At 37.0% G+C, this 17875-nt stretch overlaps 1 protein-coding gene across 1 annotated transcript in view; it reads right to left on the bottom strand.

Annotated features, from left to right (window-relative positions):
* PTPRO (protein tyrosine phosphatase receptor type O) overlaps nucleotides 1-17875 on the bottom strand; it is a 254642-nt gene that overhangs the window by 85468 nt on the left and 151299 nt on the right. The window contains exons 3-7 of the mRNA XM_030804533.1: nucleotides 12369-12527; nucleotides 10188-10340; nucleotides 7800-8243; nucleotides 5787-5948; nucleotides 1126-1322 (exon numbers count right to left, since the gene is read on the bottom strand). Coding sequence (XP_030660393.1) covers nucleotides 1126-1322; nucleotides 5787-5948; nucleotides 7800-8243; nucleotides 10188-10340; nucleotides 12369-12527 — 1115 coding nt within the window. The remainder of the gene's footprint in view (nucleotides 1-1125; nucleotides 1323-5786; nucleotides 5949-7799; nucleotides 8244-10187; nucleotides 10341-12368; nucleotides 12528-17875) is intronic.

Genomic DNA, 17875 nt, shown 5'->3' on the forward strand with positions numbered 1-17875 from the left:
TGGGCTCCAGCTGCACGGTTTCACTAGGGATTGGTCTGGCGTGTGCATTCCTTCTGCTAGCCACTCACAGGACTACTGAGTTGCACACTGTCTCTGCCTGCCTCTCGCTCTCCTCTGTGCACAGCTTTCTCCTATATATTCTTCAAAGCTCTTTTCAGCTGTGACTGGTGAGGGGGTAGTTTTTTACTTTAGAGACGGAGTCTCACTCCGTTGCCCAGGCTGGAGTACAGTGGTGTGATCTTGGCTCACTGCAACCCCCACCTCCCGGGTTCAAGCAATTCTCTTGCCTCAGCTTCCTGAGTAGCTGGGATTACAGGCACGTGCCACCGTGCCTGGCTAATTTTTGTATTTTTAGTAGAGATGAGTTTTCACTATGTTGGCCAGGTTGGTCTCGAACTCCTGACCTCAGGTGATCCACCCGCCTCAGCCTTCCAAAGTGCTGGGATTAAAGGTGTGAGCCACCATGCCCAGCCGACTTTATATTCTTTACACTTTTAAGTTTTTTTTTTTTTTCAGCAAGAATGCGTTACTTTTACAGTAAAAACGAAAATTAAAAGAATGGAAAAAGGTCAAACAAACAAACAAACAAAAAACCCTCCAACCCTCTGCTTGGTTGTCTCCTCCTCTGCGATGTTTTTACCAACCAGTTTCCAAATCCTCTTTCCCCTTCATCCATGTTACTCACGCTCAGCTCCTTCTTCCGTGAACTCCTCTGGACTCTCATCATTCATTTTAAGCGAGGCCTTATTCTATACAGTGCAGTCATTGTATGTTCACTTATCTATTGTTCTCACTAGATTATAAGCTCTGCAAGAGCACGATGTTTAAAAACTTCTAACATCTATCTTAGTACCTGGCACATCACAGATGCTCAGCAAATTTCCCTTGAATAATGAATGAAAGAGAAAAGAATGTGACCCTCTTCTGAAGAGAAAGGGAGATGACAGCGCCATCAAAAAGCCATTGCCGCTCATTTCTGGCCCCTCTGGCTCTTGGGAACAGTCATAGAACACACCCATCCCAGCAGACCTCAGCCTGGCTTCCTGCAATTGACTCCGTGGCATTGCCCTGTAAGGCTGTGCTTAGGAGGGACCGGCGAGCCCATCCTCATTTCCTCTCCTTTACCTGAGTGCAGTACTGCTTTTCAAGCCTCTGGCTCTCCTTTTGTTTCTGGCAGGTCAGCGAAACCACAGACACAATGGTGCTGTTGTAGTTCTCCTGGGGAGATGTCCAGGACATCAAGGCAGTGGTTGAGCTTAAAACGTGGACGCTCACGTGTTGGGGCTTCTCGGTCAGTTCTTCAATCCACTCTCCTGAAGGACCTGCACATTTCAAATTGGAACACAGGGGAGGCTGCACATTACACTGATTGAGATAAAAGATTCTGGTTTAAAAAATCATGTTTTCTTTTTGCCCTTACAATGAGATTGAAAGTAAGATTGGCGGTCAGACTGGCAACTCTTCAGGTCCTCTGCCCAGCTGCAACCCTCTACTCCTTGACCTCACCTTGATCTAAACAGCAGCCTCGGCAATAACAGCAGAAACAAAAGCGCCACTTAAATAGTCGTGTGCATGTGACAGTATTCTGGTAAATTCTTCACCAGAGAAAATTTACTTCTCTTTTAACAAAGAGTGAGCGTGGCAGTGTGGCATTTCATCAGGGTTTATAATTCCTTTGCTACTAGGATCTTTGGTCTCTAGGAATAATTATTTTGAGATTCAAATCAGCCTCGACTACTATCCTGTGAAAACATTTGAATTTGGCAACAGTGAGAACAAAAAGGCAGGCTGTGATTATATTAGAGAAGAAACACACAACAGGCTGGCTCAATTAAAGAAGCTGGCTAAAACCTGGGTGATAATTTGAGGAACACAACAGGATCCCTACCATAAAATATCTCCATAGAAGTGCCCATCCTTAGCTTTGTTCTCTTATGTTCCTAAAGTGGTTCTTAACACAGTGCTGACACCTAGTAAGGACTCAAGACATGTTAAGGTGCTTATTATCTACAGAAATTCCCTGCTGAAATGCAAATGTGAAACTTCCATTTATTTGCTTAGGATGCATTTCTCAGCTCCTTAATTTAATGCTGTATTCCTAGGCTGAGACCCAGGAGAGGAAAAGGAGCAACTGGCTCTACTGGGGAGGACAGACTAAGGTTCGGTGTAAACGGTGCAAGGGAAATGATAATAAAAAGTGATATTAATTATAGTAAAGAGATATGAAACCCATTATATATTTATATATGTATTCCTGGCAGATCAGTGACACCACAGACACAAGGATGCTACCGTAGTTCTCTTGGGAAGATGTGTAGAACATCACAGTAGTGGTTGAGCTTAAAACACGGATGCTCACATGTAAACTGCTTTTCAGCATATAAACTGTTTTTTAGCATATAGACTTCTTTAAGTTTATATGTGTTATGCATTTAATTCCTTTATATTTATTTATTTATTTTGAGATGGAGTCTCACTCTGTCACCCAGGCTGGAGTGCAGCCTTATCTCGGCTCACTGCAACCTCCACCTCCTGGGTTCAAGTGATTCTTCTGCCTCAGCCTCCCGAGTAGCTGGGATTATAGGTGCCCACCACCACGCCTGGCTAATATTTATACTTTTAGTAGAGAGAGGGTTTCACCATGTTGGCCAGGCAAGTCTTGAACTCCTGACCTCAGGTGATCCACCCACCTTGGCCTCCGGAAGTGCTGGGGTTACAGGTGTGAGCCACTGTGCCTGGCCCCTTTAACTTTTATAACAAGCCAATGAGATAAGTACTTTTATTAAATCCCACTTTTCAGATGCGAAAACTGAGGCAGAGATAGGGTAAGTCAAGCTAGGATTCACACACAGGAAGTCTGATTCCAAAATCCATGCTCTCAACCCCGCATGAGACTTCCTGGAGCACTATGAAATAGTAAAAATTTGGAGATAGGATAATTGCATTAAGACTCAGTTTGGTCATTATTAGTGGTGCAACTTTGGACAAATGAGTTAACCTCTCTGAATCTCAGTCATTGCATCTGTTAAATGGATAAATCATGGAATTTTAGAATAGAACAGAACTTTAGAGACCCACTGCTTTATTTTGCTGATACGGTTTGGCTCTGTGTCCCCACTTAAATATCATCTTGAATTGTAATCCCCACTTGTCGAGGGAGGGACCTGATGAGAGGTAATTGGATCATGGAGGTGTTTTCCCCCAGCTGTTCTCAAGATAATGAGGGAGTTCTCGTGAGATCTGATGGTTTAAAAGTGGCAGTTTCCCCTGCTCTCTCTCTGTCCGGCCACCCTCTGAAGAAGGTGCTTGCTTCCCCTTCGTCTTCTGCCATGATTGTACGTTTCCTGAGACCTCCCTGGCCATACAGAACTGTGAGTCAATTAAACCTCTTTCCTTTGTAAATTACTCAATCTCAAGTATCTTTATAGCAATGTAAAAACGGACTAATATATTTGCTGATGAGGAAACTGAGGCCCAGAGATATAAACAAGCTGCCTGAAGTCATAGAGCTAGTAAGTGCTTGTGACCCAACACAGACCGCCTGTCTCCTGTGTTAGCACTTTGTGACAATCTGATTAATTTACTTCATAAGGTTGTTGTTGGGATCAAATGAGATAATATGTGTTAGAGAACTACGTAAATGTGAGGTGTTACTACTGTTCTGAAGAGTACTAGTGTTGTGGGGGCACAGAGGGCGAAGGTTGGAGGAAGCAAAACAAATTCAATTATTTAATAGTTTTACCTTATGACTGACTTGATAATCAACCCAAGGACATGGGTCATTGCCGGCTGAATGAAAATGGGTTTTGTTATCAAATATTCCTGAGTTCTAATCTTAATTTTGACACTTGGTGAAGTCACTGAAATTTCTGCGATTCAGTTTGTTTTTCAATGTGAAAAATGAGGGTAATAAAAGTGTTCTCTTCATAAGGCTATTGGCAGACTAGTGCAAATTCCTACCTGAATTCTCATCTCTGGGAAGGACTTCAAAGCTACGTAAATGTAAATTATAATGCAACGACATAAACATATAATAAATTGTAATGTAACCACTCAACACCAGAATATGTGAAACAGTTTGGTCAGGAAAAACGAGCTGCAAATATACTTTAGCTGGTGTGTGACTATATTATGCCGAGCAAACGTAAGCCACCCTAATTTGCTGCTCATTTACCCAATTAGGTGTAAGTATTTATATCTGTGGTATCCATTTTTTAAACCAAAGAACTATACACGGTACATCTGAATAGCTCATTACCACAGGACAGAATCTCCTTAAAAAGTCATTCTTTTAGCAACAGAGAAAAAACAAAACTTCTGGGAGCCTATGTTTTTCTAGATAAATATTAAGATGCATCTCTTTAAAGTATCACGTTTTTTAGCAATTCTGACATATTTTCAATGGCACTAGTCACTTTGGATACTCTGAGAATAGAGCAGAGTGCATGAAAGATATAAGTGGTTCCGTAAGTATTTCTTGAATGTACAAAAGAATGAATAAATATGCAAACAGTATAACTCCAGCCTAGGATTTTACAATTTGACATGAGAAGCAAGATGTACATAAAATAAATCTAGAAAAATACCACACACTAATAAGTTCTGTGTTTTGTGCTGTGTACTATGAGACAGAATAGGAATTCAGAGAAGAGAAAAGTCAGAAAGACCAGAATTGTTGTGGAGTTTTTGTGGAGGCTGTTCACACGTGCAGTGGATCTGTACTGGGGCAGAAAGAGACTATTTGGTTAGTAAGGCATTTTTAGTCTTATGGTAAGAATGAGATACTCAACTTTGTTCTCTTTCTTAAGTAATCACATGTCCAAGGTCTCGCACACCAGAAAGACACACAAGGTGGGAATACCCTTTTTATGCATCTGATAAATCTTTAAGGCCTTTCTTTTGCCAGAGGTGACATTTTTGGTTTTTCTCTTAAGTAAAAATATTATATGGGATATTTTCAACATTTTTAAGCTGCTACATAAACTGAGCTCCTCTTCTGCTCTCATCCATCCTTCAACGAAAGGTGGTATTTTGCCTTTCCAGATGGCAATAGGATATGTGGTGGTTATCCTTTTCTGAAAGCAATTTTTATTCTTTGCCTTCTGGTTTTTCTTTCTGCTGATCGGAGGCACATATAACTCCTGATAGGGTAGGTTACTGATTTTTGACCTCTGTACTTCCAGTAAACATAGTCAGTTTAGCTAAACATAGAGGCAGGCATTGTTTGTGCAACCTTCAAAGGCTAGCTTTTGCTGTGCTATTACCCTTATGGAATGTTAGAGGCCACCCTAGGACTTGACACTGGTGCTTTCAGGTTGCTCTAGCTATGACTTTTTCCACAAGTTTTATGGAGACCACCTGGGTGTACCCACACTTGAATCTTTGCCTTTCTTTTGAGCGTCACAAGCTCAATACTCTAATGAGATTTTTCACAGTCCTATAATATCATTTCATTATGGGCTCAAACAAATGTCGAATTTCCCAAACTGTATGTCCATATCCTTGGAGGCTTTGTTATGGCTAATGTGGAAGGTCAGTTTAATAAATGTTCAAGTATCACAATAGTAAAAAAAACCCTCAAGTTAAACCCCTGGATAGGATTGCTACTATTAAACAAGCATATATTTCCTCTGCTATCCAAAGCTTGTGGATCTCAGCCTCTCCTGATCTTGAAGACTTATCATCATCCCTAGTTTGTGAATAATTGACATCTGAGCATCATTAATCCCACCAGTTCCATTGTTCTAGCTCCCCAGTAAGTGTAAAATGATCTCTTTGTGACTTACTGATATAAAAGCTGAGTGATTTTGCTGACTGACTTTTTCGAGTTTCACAAGATCCTGAGGAACTAAAGGTTGTCACAGATAACTTATATTTCCCAGGTTCCTTCAGTTCTGCAACAAATTCATGTGCTTCTTCATCCACCATCAAATATTCAGTAAAGTTCTCTAAATCATATATAAAAAAGAGAAGATATATGAATTGACACCTGGAAAGGCCCTGGGTATAGACAAGTCAATTAATGAAAAAAAAAATTAGATATTTCAAATGTTCCCTCCTTTTGTCAAGTTCAATTACACCTCTAAACTAAAGATACTATTAAAGAATAATAAATAAGAGTTCAATATTTTTACAATCTTCCAAATAACAAAACTCAAATATGACATTCAAATCAATAAAACTAGGGATGGGTCTACACTGTGTATCTTTATGTACTCCTACCCAACAAAATCATGTGTACAAAATAGAAGTAGATAATCAGGAAAAGATAACAACTGTTGGCTTTCTCATCACGAGGTAAGGGCTAAAAAATAACCAGGATCACATATCTTGTAAGTTCTTTGTGGTAGTATTAACCATCCAGAAGTGCTTTAACATTCATTTAAAATACGTCTAATTTTTAAGGTGTATTTTCTGATGTACCCCTGAACTCGAAGTAAAATTAAAAAGTAATAATCATGGTAATATTTTTCCTTCATCCATTTGCTTTAAGATCTTCTTAAAGAAAGAATTATTTCACACTGCATCACAGTCCATCCATCCTCTGCTGCTTGTTACTTCATTTGAAGTCATTATGATCAGTTGGTGACTACAACAGCCTTCAAAAGAAGACACTGTAGTCAGATAAATGCATAATAGAATGTTCATGAGAAGAGCCAGTAAAAAATTTTTGTAATGACAAAATCCTATTTGCCATAGGGACATATTTAGGAACAGAAAAATAAATGATAGATTAGGGAAACTTTAAAAAATATAGGCATTTCCAGGAAAATGACTTTTGACTCAAATAAGAATTTTCATTTTATGTAATATTTGGGTATGGTTGAATGCTGTATCATCTTGTATAGAAGAATCCACAGATTTTGTATCTCATGCTATTAAGTAAAATAGGAGTAAACAATATGTCAGTATATGAGACTACATGGGCCTTAAACTCTCACCCTAAAAATAAGGCTATCATTGTAACTTCAAATTTTTACAAATTATAACCTCTACCACTCAAACTACTAGATCAGAAAATGGAAAATGAAGTGTATTACTGTAAAAATTAAACAAACAACAAATAACCATAAAAATCTACCAAACAACAATTGAGATAGGTATCATGACCCAAACTTGTTGAAAGTCATGGCTCTAGTTTCCTAAGTTAGTGGGCTAAAATATAAAGAATGAATCTCAGATGCTGAGTTAGTCAATGCAAAATATAATATAGTAGCTATATGGAAATGTCAGTAGCTGTGTATTTTCCATTTTACTCTCAGCTTCTCTTTGGAAAACTGTGGTGCTTGTTCCAGAGGGGCACACCCTAAAAGGAACAAGAGCGGCTGGTTAGCAGAACACGTGCCTCATATTCTTGAGGAAGTAGTAATGTTTTCATAAGTATTACTTTGCTGCCATGTTTAAAAATTTGCATATGAGAAAACAGAAAATTTCTCTAGGATATGCTGTAATATTCTGGGATAGTTAGATCTTTAATTCAAAATATTTCCAAATATGATGTTTTCCTCATTGTTCTGAGACATGAGAAATAGCGGGCAGTAAAATGTATACAGTTGGCAGTACTTACAACTTGTGAATCACCCAAACCTTCTGATTCCTATCCAGTCTATTTATTTGGGTTTTCTGCTCTCAATCTGCATTGGATACCCAATTAAATTATTCCCTTTCTTTACCATTATTCTTCGACTAGTAACTTAGTAACTGTCTATGATCAGTATTTCTAAACTCAAATTTAAAAACATTTCAGTTCCCCTTCCTTTGTATCAGTCCTTATTTCCTCTAATTTCCTACTGCTTTACCTTCTCGTTCAATATGGATATGGAACCCATCAAAAGCAGTGGGTGGTTTGGGTGGTAACCAGGTCAATATCATTTGCACAGGGAAAAAGGAGAAAGAGCCTGATGTTGACTTCTCTGTCTCACTGAGTGTACTGTTATTTTCGTATTCCATGGGAAGTACGCTGACAAATTCATCTTCACTTTCAGGAGCTGCAGATGCACTGTCCCACCAATATGGCTGAGACGTAGTTTCATAGTCACTGCTATTAAAATCAGGCCAACCGGAAGAAATGTTGCCCGAGGGAATTTCAGGGGTTTCTTCTGTAAAATGGAAGAGTTTTTCTTTTCCTATTGTATCTTGTGATCTCATGAAGGATTCTTCTGGGAAATTGCCACTCTGTTCTTCCCAGTTGTTTTTGTTCAAGTTTACGATACGAACAGAAATATTTTGAGGTGGATAAGGGGCTGTAAGAGAGAGAATTTTCATTTTCAAGTAATTTTTAATTCAGTTAGAGTGAATACTTAATCTCTTAATGAGTCAGGTACACAAACAGATTTTTAAAAGTGGAATTTAATTTTACTTCTAATACACAGACAAATTTACATCAAGATAAACTGTGTTTTTTTTTCCGTATACATACTTCTAACATTTTGTGGATGATCTGTACCTATTAACATACCACTAGTCACACTTCAAATATATTAACTTGCAATATTATGCTTGTTGAAGTGGTAATTTAACCACTTCTAAAAGCAGAGTATGTAAATATTTTTCAGTTTATCATAATCTCACAAAAAAATGTATCTCTGTTCCTGGATTTTTATTACAAAAAAAAAAACAAGTATAGTGTACTTATAGCTATGAAGATGAAAATACTCCATGTGACATACTTGCACCTACAAGAGTTGCATACATGTGTTGCCTTTAGAGATGTTAACACACGTTAGAAATATGGCTTCACTCCTCACCTCTCTAAAATGAAACATATAAACACAAAATGAGTTTATAAATTATGGAAGCACACCTTACTTACAGGGAGAAAATTATGAAGACACACTGTGTAGTCTCTGCCTGTAACAGTTTCTACTTGTTCTTCAAATAGCAGTTGAATTATCACCTCTTCCATGAACTTTTTTTTTTATTTTTATTTTGAGACAGAAGCTCTCTCTGTTGCCCAGGCTAGAGTGCAATGGCGTGGTCTCGGCTCACTGCAACCTCCGTCTCCTGGGTTCAAGCGGTTCTCCTGCCTCAGCTTCCTGAGTATCTGGGATTACAGGGGCCAGCCACCACGCCTGGCTAATATTTGTATTTTTAGTAGAGACGGGGTTTCACCATGTTGGCTAGGCTGGTCTCAAACTCCTGACCTCAGGTGATCCATCTGCCTCGGCCTCCCAAAGTGCTGGGATTACAGGCATGAGCCACCGCGCTAGGCCCCATGAGCTTCTCTCCTTGCTTGTGTTGTTAAATAACTTTGTACCTCTGTTATAATATTTATCTCATTCTGCCTTGTATTAGTGCCATTCGTGTATTACGAGTACCATTTTTTGAGGACAAGGATCCTGTCTTATCAGTCTTTGTCTTCATGTCTCAGTACTGAGAACAACTTCCAGGTAGAAGGTGCTCAATTAATGTTTTTCTACTTACATTGAATAATGAAAAACATAAATAGAATCTTAACTGTTGACATTAGGTGAATTAGTGATTTAGCTGAAATAGTTTCCTGGTCTTAGACTAATGAATAAGAATCATGACATCTTAGAATTTCAAATTGTCAAGACGTTAGAAATAATCTATCATAATCCCTTCCTGATGCTCATCAGAATGGCCTCTCCAGCATTCCTATTGAGTACTCAGGCATATAGGCACATATGATGTTGCTTATATTGGTGATGGGTACTTAGTAGATATATGCTTATTTTATCCATTCATTCTTCCATCCATCCATCCATCCAACCATCCATCCATTCATCCATTCATCTATCCAGCCATCCATGCATCTATCCATCCATCCTACAATAGTGCTTCATATTAGTGGTGCTACTAAAATTAAGCACTACAAGTTTTAGATACATTTGAATTTCAATATTTTCCTTTAATAATCTGATAATCTGTACTAGAATATCTTCCCTCTGTTTTCTGCCATAGGGCCACTTATCAGCAATAACTGATGTATACTAGATCTGGGTAAGTTAGTTAATTATAACCTTTGGTAATAATATAGTAGCTTTTTATTCAAAGATTACAAATCTATGACTACAGTGACATGTTTTAGATTTTTCTTATTGAATATTTTGCCCAGTTCTTTTTATATTGGTAGAAAATCTGTTTTAGGTTATTAAACATACATATTTTCTTTCTTTATAGTGAAAATTATTTTTTCACTATATTTGATTCTTCAGGAGACTTACCAGTTCTGTGCTGTTTGGGTTCATGACTGACACCACTGTACTCAACAAGGGTACTTTTATTAAAAGTTGCCTCAGATACCAGCTGAAAGGTGATATTACTATAACACATTCCTGGCAGCCAGTGATTAAATACTGTTTTTCCCTTAAAGAAATCTGTGAAGAGAAAATCAATTACATGAAAAATATGGTCTTCTAAATGTCACACACTTCTGGAAAGTTTGAAACAATTATGGTTAAACATTCACAAAATAGTATTTCCTTCAACTACTGTTATGGTCAGTAATAAAGAGTTAGTAGAAGGCTAGAGATGAAACGTTGAATGTTTAGACTCAATCCTGAAGGGCTTTTTCTGACAAAATTCTTAAGGAGATCAAAGACAATTGGAGTTAACTTTTTTATGATAGGAATTTTGGGGTACGTATTAATTGAAGAAGATAATAAAAAGAAATTGCAGAGGTTAAGTTTATACTGGCCATTTACTTTAAGATAAAAATCCAAGGTATTTTGCCACCTTGTGACCTAAAAAAAAAGCGATTTTACAAGAAAAGTTTTCATTTAGAAAAACTAGCCTAATTTAAAACTGGTTTATTTGCCAGTTTGCAGACAGAACCTGCCCAAAGAAAGAAATAATAAAAGTTTAGATTCCACTTAGAAAACTTTAAAGAGAATAACAATAAACTAAAAATCCAATCCAACTCAAAAGAAATGAGAAAAAAACTAAAAGTACCACTTATTGAATTGAAATCTAAAAATAGTTTGAAATAGTAATTGACTTAAGAATGGGATTATATTAATTATTTTAAAATTTATGATTGTTAGCAAAAGTTTCAGTAATTGCTTTTTAATCATTCATAAATATATTTGCATGTGATCTATAAACAAATAACTTCCCATTTATTAATTTGCAGATTATCTGTTTTCATTGTAAATAAAGAACATAATAATTTGTGGAATTTGTGTTTCTTTGATTTTTTCAAAGTTTAAAAAAACTAAATTCGCTGCATATATTTCATTCATTCATTTTGAGATGGAGCCTTGCTCTGTTGCCCAGGCTGGAGTGCAGTAGTGTGATCTTGGCTCACTGCAACCTCTGCCTCCTGGGTTCAAGGGATTCTCCTGCCTCAGCCTCCTGAGTATCTGGGATTATAGGCGCCCGCCACAACGCCCAGCTAGATTTTTTTGTATGTTTTAGTAGAGGCGGTGTTTCACCATGTTGGCCAGACTGGTCTCAAACTCCTGAACGCAAGTGATCTGCCCACCTCGGCCTCCCAAAGTGCTGGGATTACAGGTGTGAGCCACCACTCCCAGCCCCACCGCATATATTTTAAATAGTGTCTCAGAAAAACTAAATCCATGGAAGAAATGAGTGTGTAAAAGCAGCAAGTCAAAGTGACATTTTCCTGGATGTCATGCTCTGTGTGCTTCAATACTCTTTCTCTTCCCACCAATACTTGTTTCCAGTTACAGTTAGCCAATTCTGATACCATTACCTACCTCCCACCCCCACCCGATGTGTCCTGAGAGTATTCAAGTTCCTTTGCTAGGATTCACTCCCAAATGAAACTGAATGCCCTCTCTTCTCTCTCCCTCTAGCCCCTTCCACCCGGAGAAGTTGATTTTGTTCGTTTGACTAATTTGAAGTATTACTTCTCCTGGGCTCTTTTCTCTCCCTTCCCCACAAGGTTCCCATCAAGCCAGTGAAAAAGCGAAACTAATTTTTGTATGTTAATGTATTCATTTAGCTGGTCATACAGCATTGCATTTGAGGATGTTGGATCATCTCCAAGTGAAACTTTGCAAAAGGCACCACTCTGGCTTCCCAGTCCCAGAAATGCCCATCTATCATACCCAGAAAGAAATGGTTACTTGTGCTTCTAAACTTAAGTCTGAATTTATTTCCTGCACCAGGCATGCTGCCTTAGGGAAGAGCAACATGTAAGTGACAATAATTTGAGTATTTCTCATGCTGAACACATGACACACAACTCTCAAATAATGAACCAGATGTTCTAGGCTTCCTCATAACATAATTTTCATAAATCAATAATTATTTTTAATGGCTCATTTATAGGTCAAATAGTGAATTATAAAACCTCTTTGCAGTAAGAGAGAACATCATTTGGGAAAAGCTTTGTAAAAAGTGAGGGTCATCACTGATTCAGCCTTCCTTTTGCTGCTTACCTTTATATAGCATTGTCCGGAAGTCTTTACCTTCCCAGTAGCTAATGTTCACTCTTGTGAAAACGTTATATTTTTCTGGGTAATGAATTTCAAACAGGACTCCTGTTTCAGGAGAAGGTTTATAGTCATATATGGAAACACTGGTTACAGGTAGAGGTTCTACAGAAGTGAAGTAGATGGAGAAAGGGAAAAGAAAGAGAAGAGAGAAAGGCCGTTATCAATACTTGAATGAACCAAGGATTACACCTACCAGAAATGCACGCATATTTTCACTGTCTGTGGGCACTAAACTCCTCAGTACCCATGAATTGAATGTTCTTAGCAGTAATTAATAAAGCACATTTTATATGGTGCTTTCTCTTTTTGAAGAACTTTTACACTTATTTTTCCTTTTGCAACAGTCCTGAGATCTAGGAAGAGCGAATATTAATATCTCCATCCCACTGATAAATATAATGATGACTCACTGACTAAATTACTTGTCCAAGGTAATTTAACAAGTACATGACAGTCTGTATCTCCAGATTCCTAGTTTATTTTTCTTTTTCTCATGCAAAGGAAATTTGATATTAGTAACAGACCAGTAACAGAAAATAAATTTTGGCTCAGACCAATGATAGTTACATGATCATTTATTTCTTCCTGTGAACATAGCACTTTTCCATATGAAGTATAAAATTTTAAACTGTCTAGTGTTGTAAAAAATATGTTCTGTGGTGTTTATCAAACCACTTTTTCTATAGAAATTTAAAGAAAACATTTCTATTTTGCTTGAGTAGTTCATTCACTGGAAAACTTTAAAAATACTCATTTTTTAAAATCCATGATTGGTATGTCGCCTCTCCTCCCCCTCCCACTCTCCTGCAAAATTCTTGTAAATAATGCATTTTGTACCTTTTTGAAGAAGCTATTAAACAGATTTTACTTGTATGAATTTTATTAAGAAGATATGTTAAATAATTTGGTTTGGGGTCACCTGTAATTCCAGCATTTTGGGAGGCTAAGGCGGGCGGATCACCTGTGGTTGGGAGTTTGAGACCAGCCTGACTAACATGGAGAAACCCTGTCTCTACTAAAAATACAAAATTAGCTAGGCGTGGTGACATGTGCCTGTAATCCCAGCTACTCGGGAGGCTGAGGCAGGAGAATCACTTGAACCTGGGAGGCAGAGGTTGTGGTGAGCAGAGATCACGCCATTGTACTCCAGCCTGGGGTACAAGAGTGAAATCTCAAAAAAAGAAAAGAAATACGAAGATAAGTAAAATTTAAAAGCTGTTGGAACCCCAAAAGTTGTGACTGTGATCTGAGTCACATATAGTTATAACTTCTGTTCTCAAATTACAGATTAAATCACTTTATTTTTCTTGTTCTGTACAGTGACTAGAGGGAATTAAATGATGTCAGGGACAAAAATCTCCTGCCTTCTTAATTAATGACCCTTGTTGTAGATTAACCTCCCCCCTTTGTTGTCCTGCTTTGCTTATGCCGGATGACAGAAAACCCATAAATATTACACTCGGTGTAAAAAAGTGTTAAATGTACACTTCCCCAAAAGAAACACTGCTTATAACCAATGAAATTTCTGTAGCCAGGTGTCATCCTTGTATGAATAATTTTTTTGTAATCCTGATAAAATCTTCTCTGTCTCCGCCTATAGAAATGAGATCCTAATTTCACTACTTTAGAGCACTGACTGAATTCTTTTGGAGTTGGTGTTTCCAGGTGGTCTAGCCTCACACTTTGTGCTTGAAAAAACTCTCTTTAAATGAGATTCTGACCCTTTTGACGATTTTAGCTTGACAGAAAAAAAAATTTTTGATTCACAGTTTTAGAATTGAGAGAATACTTGGACATCATCTATAGGCTGACCTAAAGAAATGTCCTTAGTTTAAAGTTTACATTTAAAAAATTTCAATTTCAATAACATGAGAACTCCAAATTTGACTTAGTTCATTCAACAAATAACTATTGAGGATCTAGTATGTCTCAATCTGTAGCTGAATGTATTTTATTTTGTTGCTCAGGGTCTTAATCTATCTTTGCTTTTGAGTTTAAGCAACCCAGAAATAATTGAAGCTACATGTTCATGCTTTGATTTTTCCTGGAATTTTCTGAACAACAACATCTACAAAAAAGTTAGGAAGACCTTCAGACTCCAATATATTTTATGATCAGGTCACTGTAGACTATGTGCTATAGTCTGGTTAAAAAGTTTGAATTTTATCTTTGTCTCATCCCTAGTCTTCCTACATGAAGGTAACATTTCTGAATGAACTCACTAACTCACTTATGTACCACGTCAACCAACCAACCAACCAACCAACCAATCAACCAACCCTCAAAGACTCTGTTTTGAGTTTGAAACTCCCAAAGAAGTTTTGAGCTGCTTCAAGTTGTTTCTTTCAACCCAACCTAATTTACTAACCCATGGAGTCTACCAGATTCAGCTATTGACTCTGGCCCTAAGAGAACTAAAATGAAAGGAGACAGAAGCAGCAGCCATGGAGCAGTAACTCCTCCACTGCTGCAGTCCTGTTTCACATCCTCATCAGGGTTTCTTCTACTGAAAAGAGAAGTTAGAAGGGCACTCAATCTTTCATGCCCTGAGGCACGAAGTCTGCACATCAAAGCCACGGTCAAACTTTGAAATTCAAGACAGACAGGAGGATTAGAGAACAGATATTTTATTTTCCAATTTTTTTTTCTGCAACAAGCTACATAAACTTTAAACTAAGAGAATGTCTTAAAACGCCTGCTTATATGTTTGTTTTATGTTTCCCTCAACTTCAGTGTAAATGACCCAGGTCAGCTGTAAATCCTGTTGATGTCTAAGCATTACTGAAGAGTATTCAATTCAAGAACTACTGTTTTTAGAAGAACTCAAATGTATAGTCTAAAAATATTTTACTATCTCTCCAGTGACTTCTCTCATTGTCTTTCTTTTTAGAAATTAAGTGGTGTGGTATGAACCAGAGCTATAGTTACTAACAGGCATTTCAGTGATGACAAGGTTAAATCCTAATCTAAGCCGATAGTCCTTGCCCTGTCAGTCACTCCATTATACTTCCCTTTCTTTTCTTAGGACCAGCCTGGACTGGACAGAGAAATGGAGTTGTTGGACAAGGCAAATCATTTAATATCTTTGTTCATTACTTTCTTGTCCACAGATGTTTTAATTTTTCAAATGAAGTATTAGAAAATATAGTTGAAATTCCCCCATGTAACTTACCCAAACCCCATTCTTTTCCCACCATGACCAGAAGTAAATTATTACTCTGAATCTGGTATTTATCTTCTCATGCATGTTGTTTAAACTTATATATTTGTAAGCATCCAACATTGTTTCATGTTTTAAATTATTATGTAAATTATCGTAACTATCCTGCAGCTTGTTTTTATTGCCTAACATTGTTTTAAGATTTATCACTCTTGATACAAGAACATCTAAAAATTTTATTTTAGTGTCCATTTTGCAACTATATAACCTACACAATATACCTGTTATTCTTTTAGTAGAGTAATTGCTTTTAATCATTCACTCTTACAAATAATGCTGCAATAAATGTTTGCGGCATGTCTCCTTAGGTTGCAAATCCTGGATAGTAGGGTCTACACATCATCTGTGTCAGATAGTCTCAGGAAGTTTTCTAATTAGATTAGGGCAATTTACATATCTATTAGCAGTGTATGATAGTTCCTCTTTCTCCATATTATTTTCCAATATTCGCTGATATCAGTCTTTTTAATTTTTGCCACTCTGAGGTATGTGAAATTTTGTCTCTTTGTTTTAATTTCCTGCCCATGGAGATTAATGATTTTTTCTTATTTTTTTGGTCAATCAGCTTTCCTTTTCTTAGAATTGTTAAATTCTTTTGCCTGTTTTGGGGTTCTTTTTCCATCTTCTCCTGCTAATTTGTAACACAATCTTTGTCATATACCATATTCCCATTGTCATTTTTTTTAAATTGTGTCCTGGACTTTTCTCCTAGATTCGCCTTTTTTCTTGCTGAAATCTATCTATTAACAGTTATTTAACTCAGAGCTATGGGTGTTAAGTTCTCTAGGCTTTGAGTATTAGGAGATTTCTTTATTTTATCTTTATTCTTAATGTGGTTTATTCTTGATGTATCTGGGTATAAAATTCTAGGTAGACAGGTATTTTCCTCAGTACTTTGAAGATGTTGTTTTTTTTGTTTTCTTTCACCAGTTATTCCAGAAGGGAAGACTTCTGTCAGTAGAATAGTCATTCCTTTGTAGATACTTCGCTTTTTTTCTCTTGTACCTTTCAAGCTTATTTATCTATTTTCATTTAGCCTTAGTAATCTGATGATATATAATAACAATAATATAGAATTATATGTTCAGGAGTGGTTTTAGTTTTGAATTACTCTATTAGGTACTTAGTTGGAATGCTCTGTCAGTCTGTGAATTCATGTCATTCTTCAAGTCTTGGAAATTCTCATACTCATCTCTCCAAATATTGTGCCCACCATTCCCTCCTTCTTTTTCATGAATTCTTAAGCCTTCTTGGCTGGAGCCTCTCCCACTTCCATGCCTGTGAATTGCCTCACTGTGCTATATTACAGGGCAAATTGCATGGTATTATCTTCCAGTTTACTAGCTCTTTATAACTGTTATCAGTATAGAATTTGTCCTATCTACTGAAGCTTTTCAATTAGTAAACTTTAATCAATCAAATTAATTTTACCTACTTCAATGAATTAAATTTTAAATTAATTTAAGTAATTATGTTTTCATTTATAAAAATTTTAATTTATTCATGTTTATTCTATATGTTTTTATTTTATTTCTGCAAATTTTTTTTGAGATAGGGTCTCATCATGTTGTCCAGCCTTGATTTGAACTCCTGGAATCAAGGGATCCTCCTGTGTCAGCCTCCTGATTAGGTGGAACTGTAGGCACAGCACTACACTGTTTCTACCAATTTTTTTTTTCACTAATTCCCTGGTTTCAAAAACCAGAGGCAGTTCTTACATTTATTTCCTTGAACATTATAAACATAATTAAATTTTTGTTAAATTGCTGTTTAAAATATAATCTGAACTGTTATAGTTGTTTTGATATCTATCTTTTTTAGCATAAGTTCTTCATGTGTTTTGAGACACAGGCACTGGGCTCATTTGATGCTTTTTCATCTCCCCATTTCTCTCTTATTATGCCTTGCTTTTAAAACAATTAAGCCATTGCATCCTCTCAGCCCACCAAAGCACCCAGTCTACAAGACATACGACATTATTTTGCCATTCTTAATATTGTGGATGATATAGTGGTTATCACTATAGATTCATTCACTGAGTCAGAGAGTAACTAGCCTTGGACCTTGGTAGTAAGATGAATATGTGTCTCCTGCATCCTCAGGTCTTTATGTATGTTTTTGTTTGTTTGTTTGTTTGTTTGTCAAACAGGAAGAATCTTTGCTGTAAGCAGAGACCCTGGCTCTGTGCCCTGTCTAGCGTGGAGCATTTCCGTCCTTCTGGCTATACTGG

The sequence above is a fragment of the Nomascus leucogenys genome, chromosome 23 (assembly GCF_006542625.1).
Source record: "Nomascus leucogenys isolate Asia chromosome 23, Asia_NLE_v1, whole genome shotgun sequence".
In the NCBI taxonomy this organism is placed as follows: Eukaryota; Metazoa; Chordata; class Mammalia; order Primates; family Hylobatidae; genus Nomascus; species Nomascus leucogenys.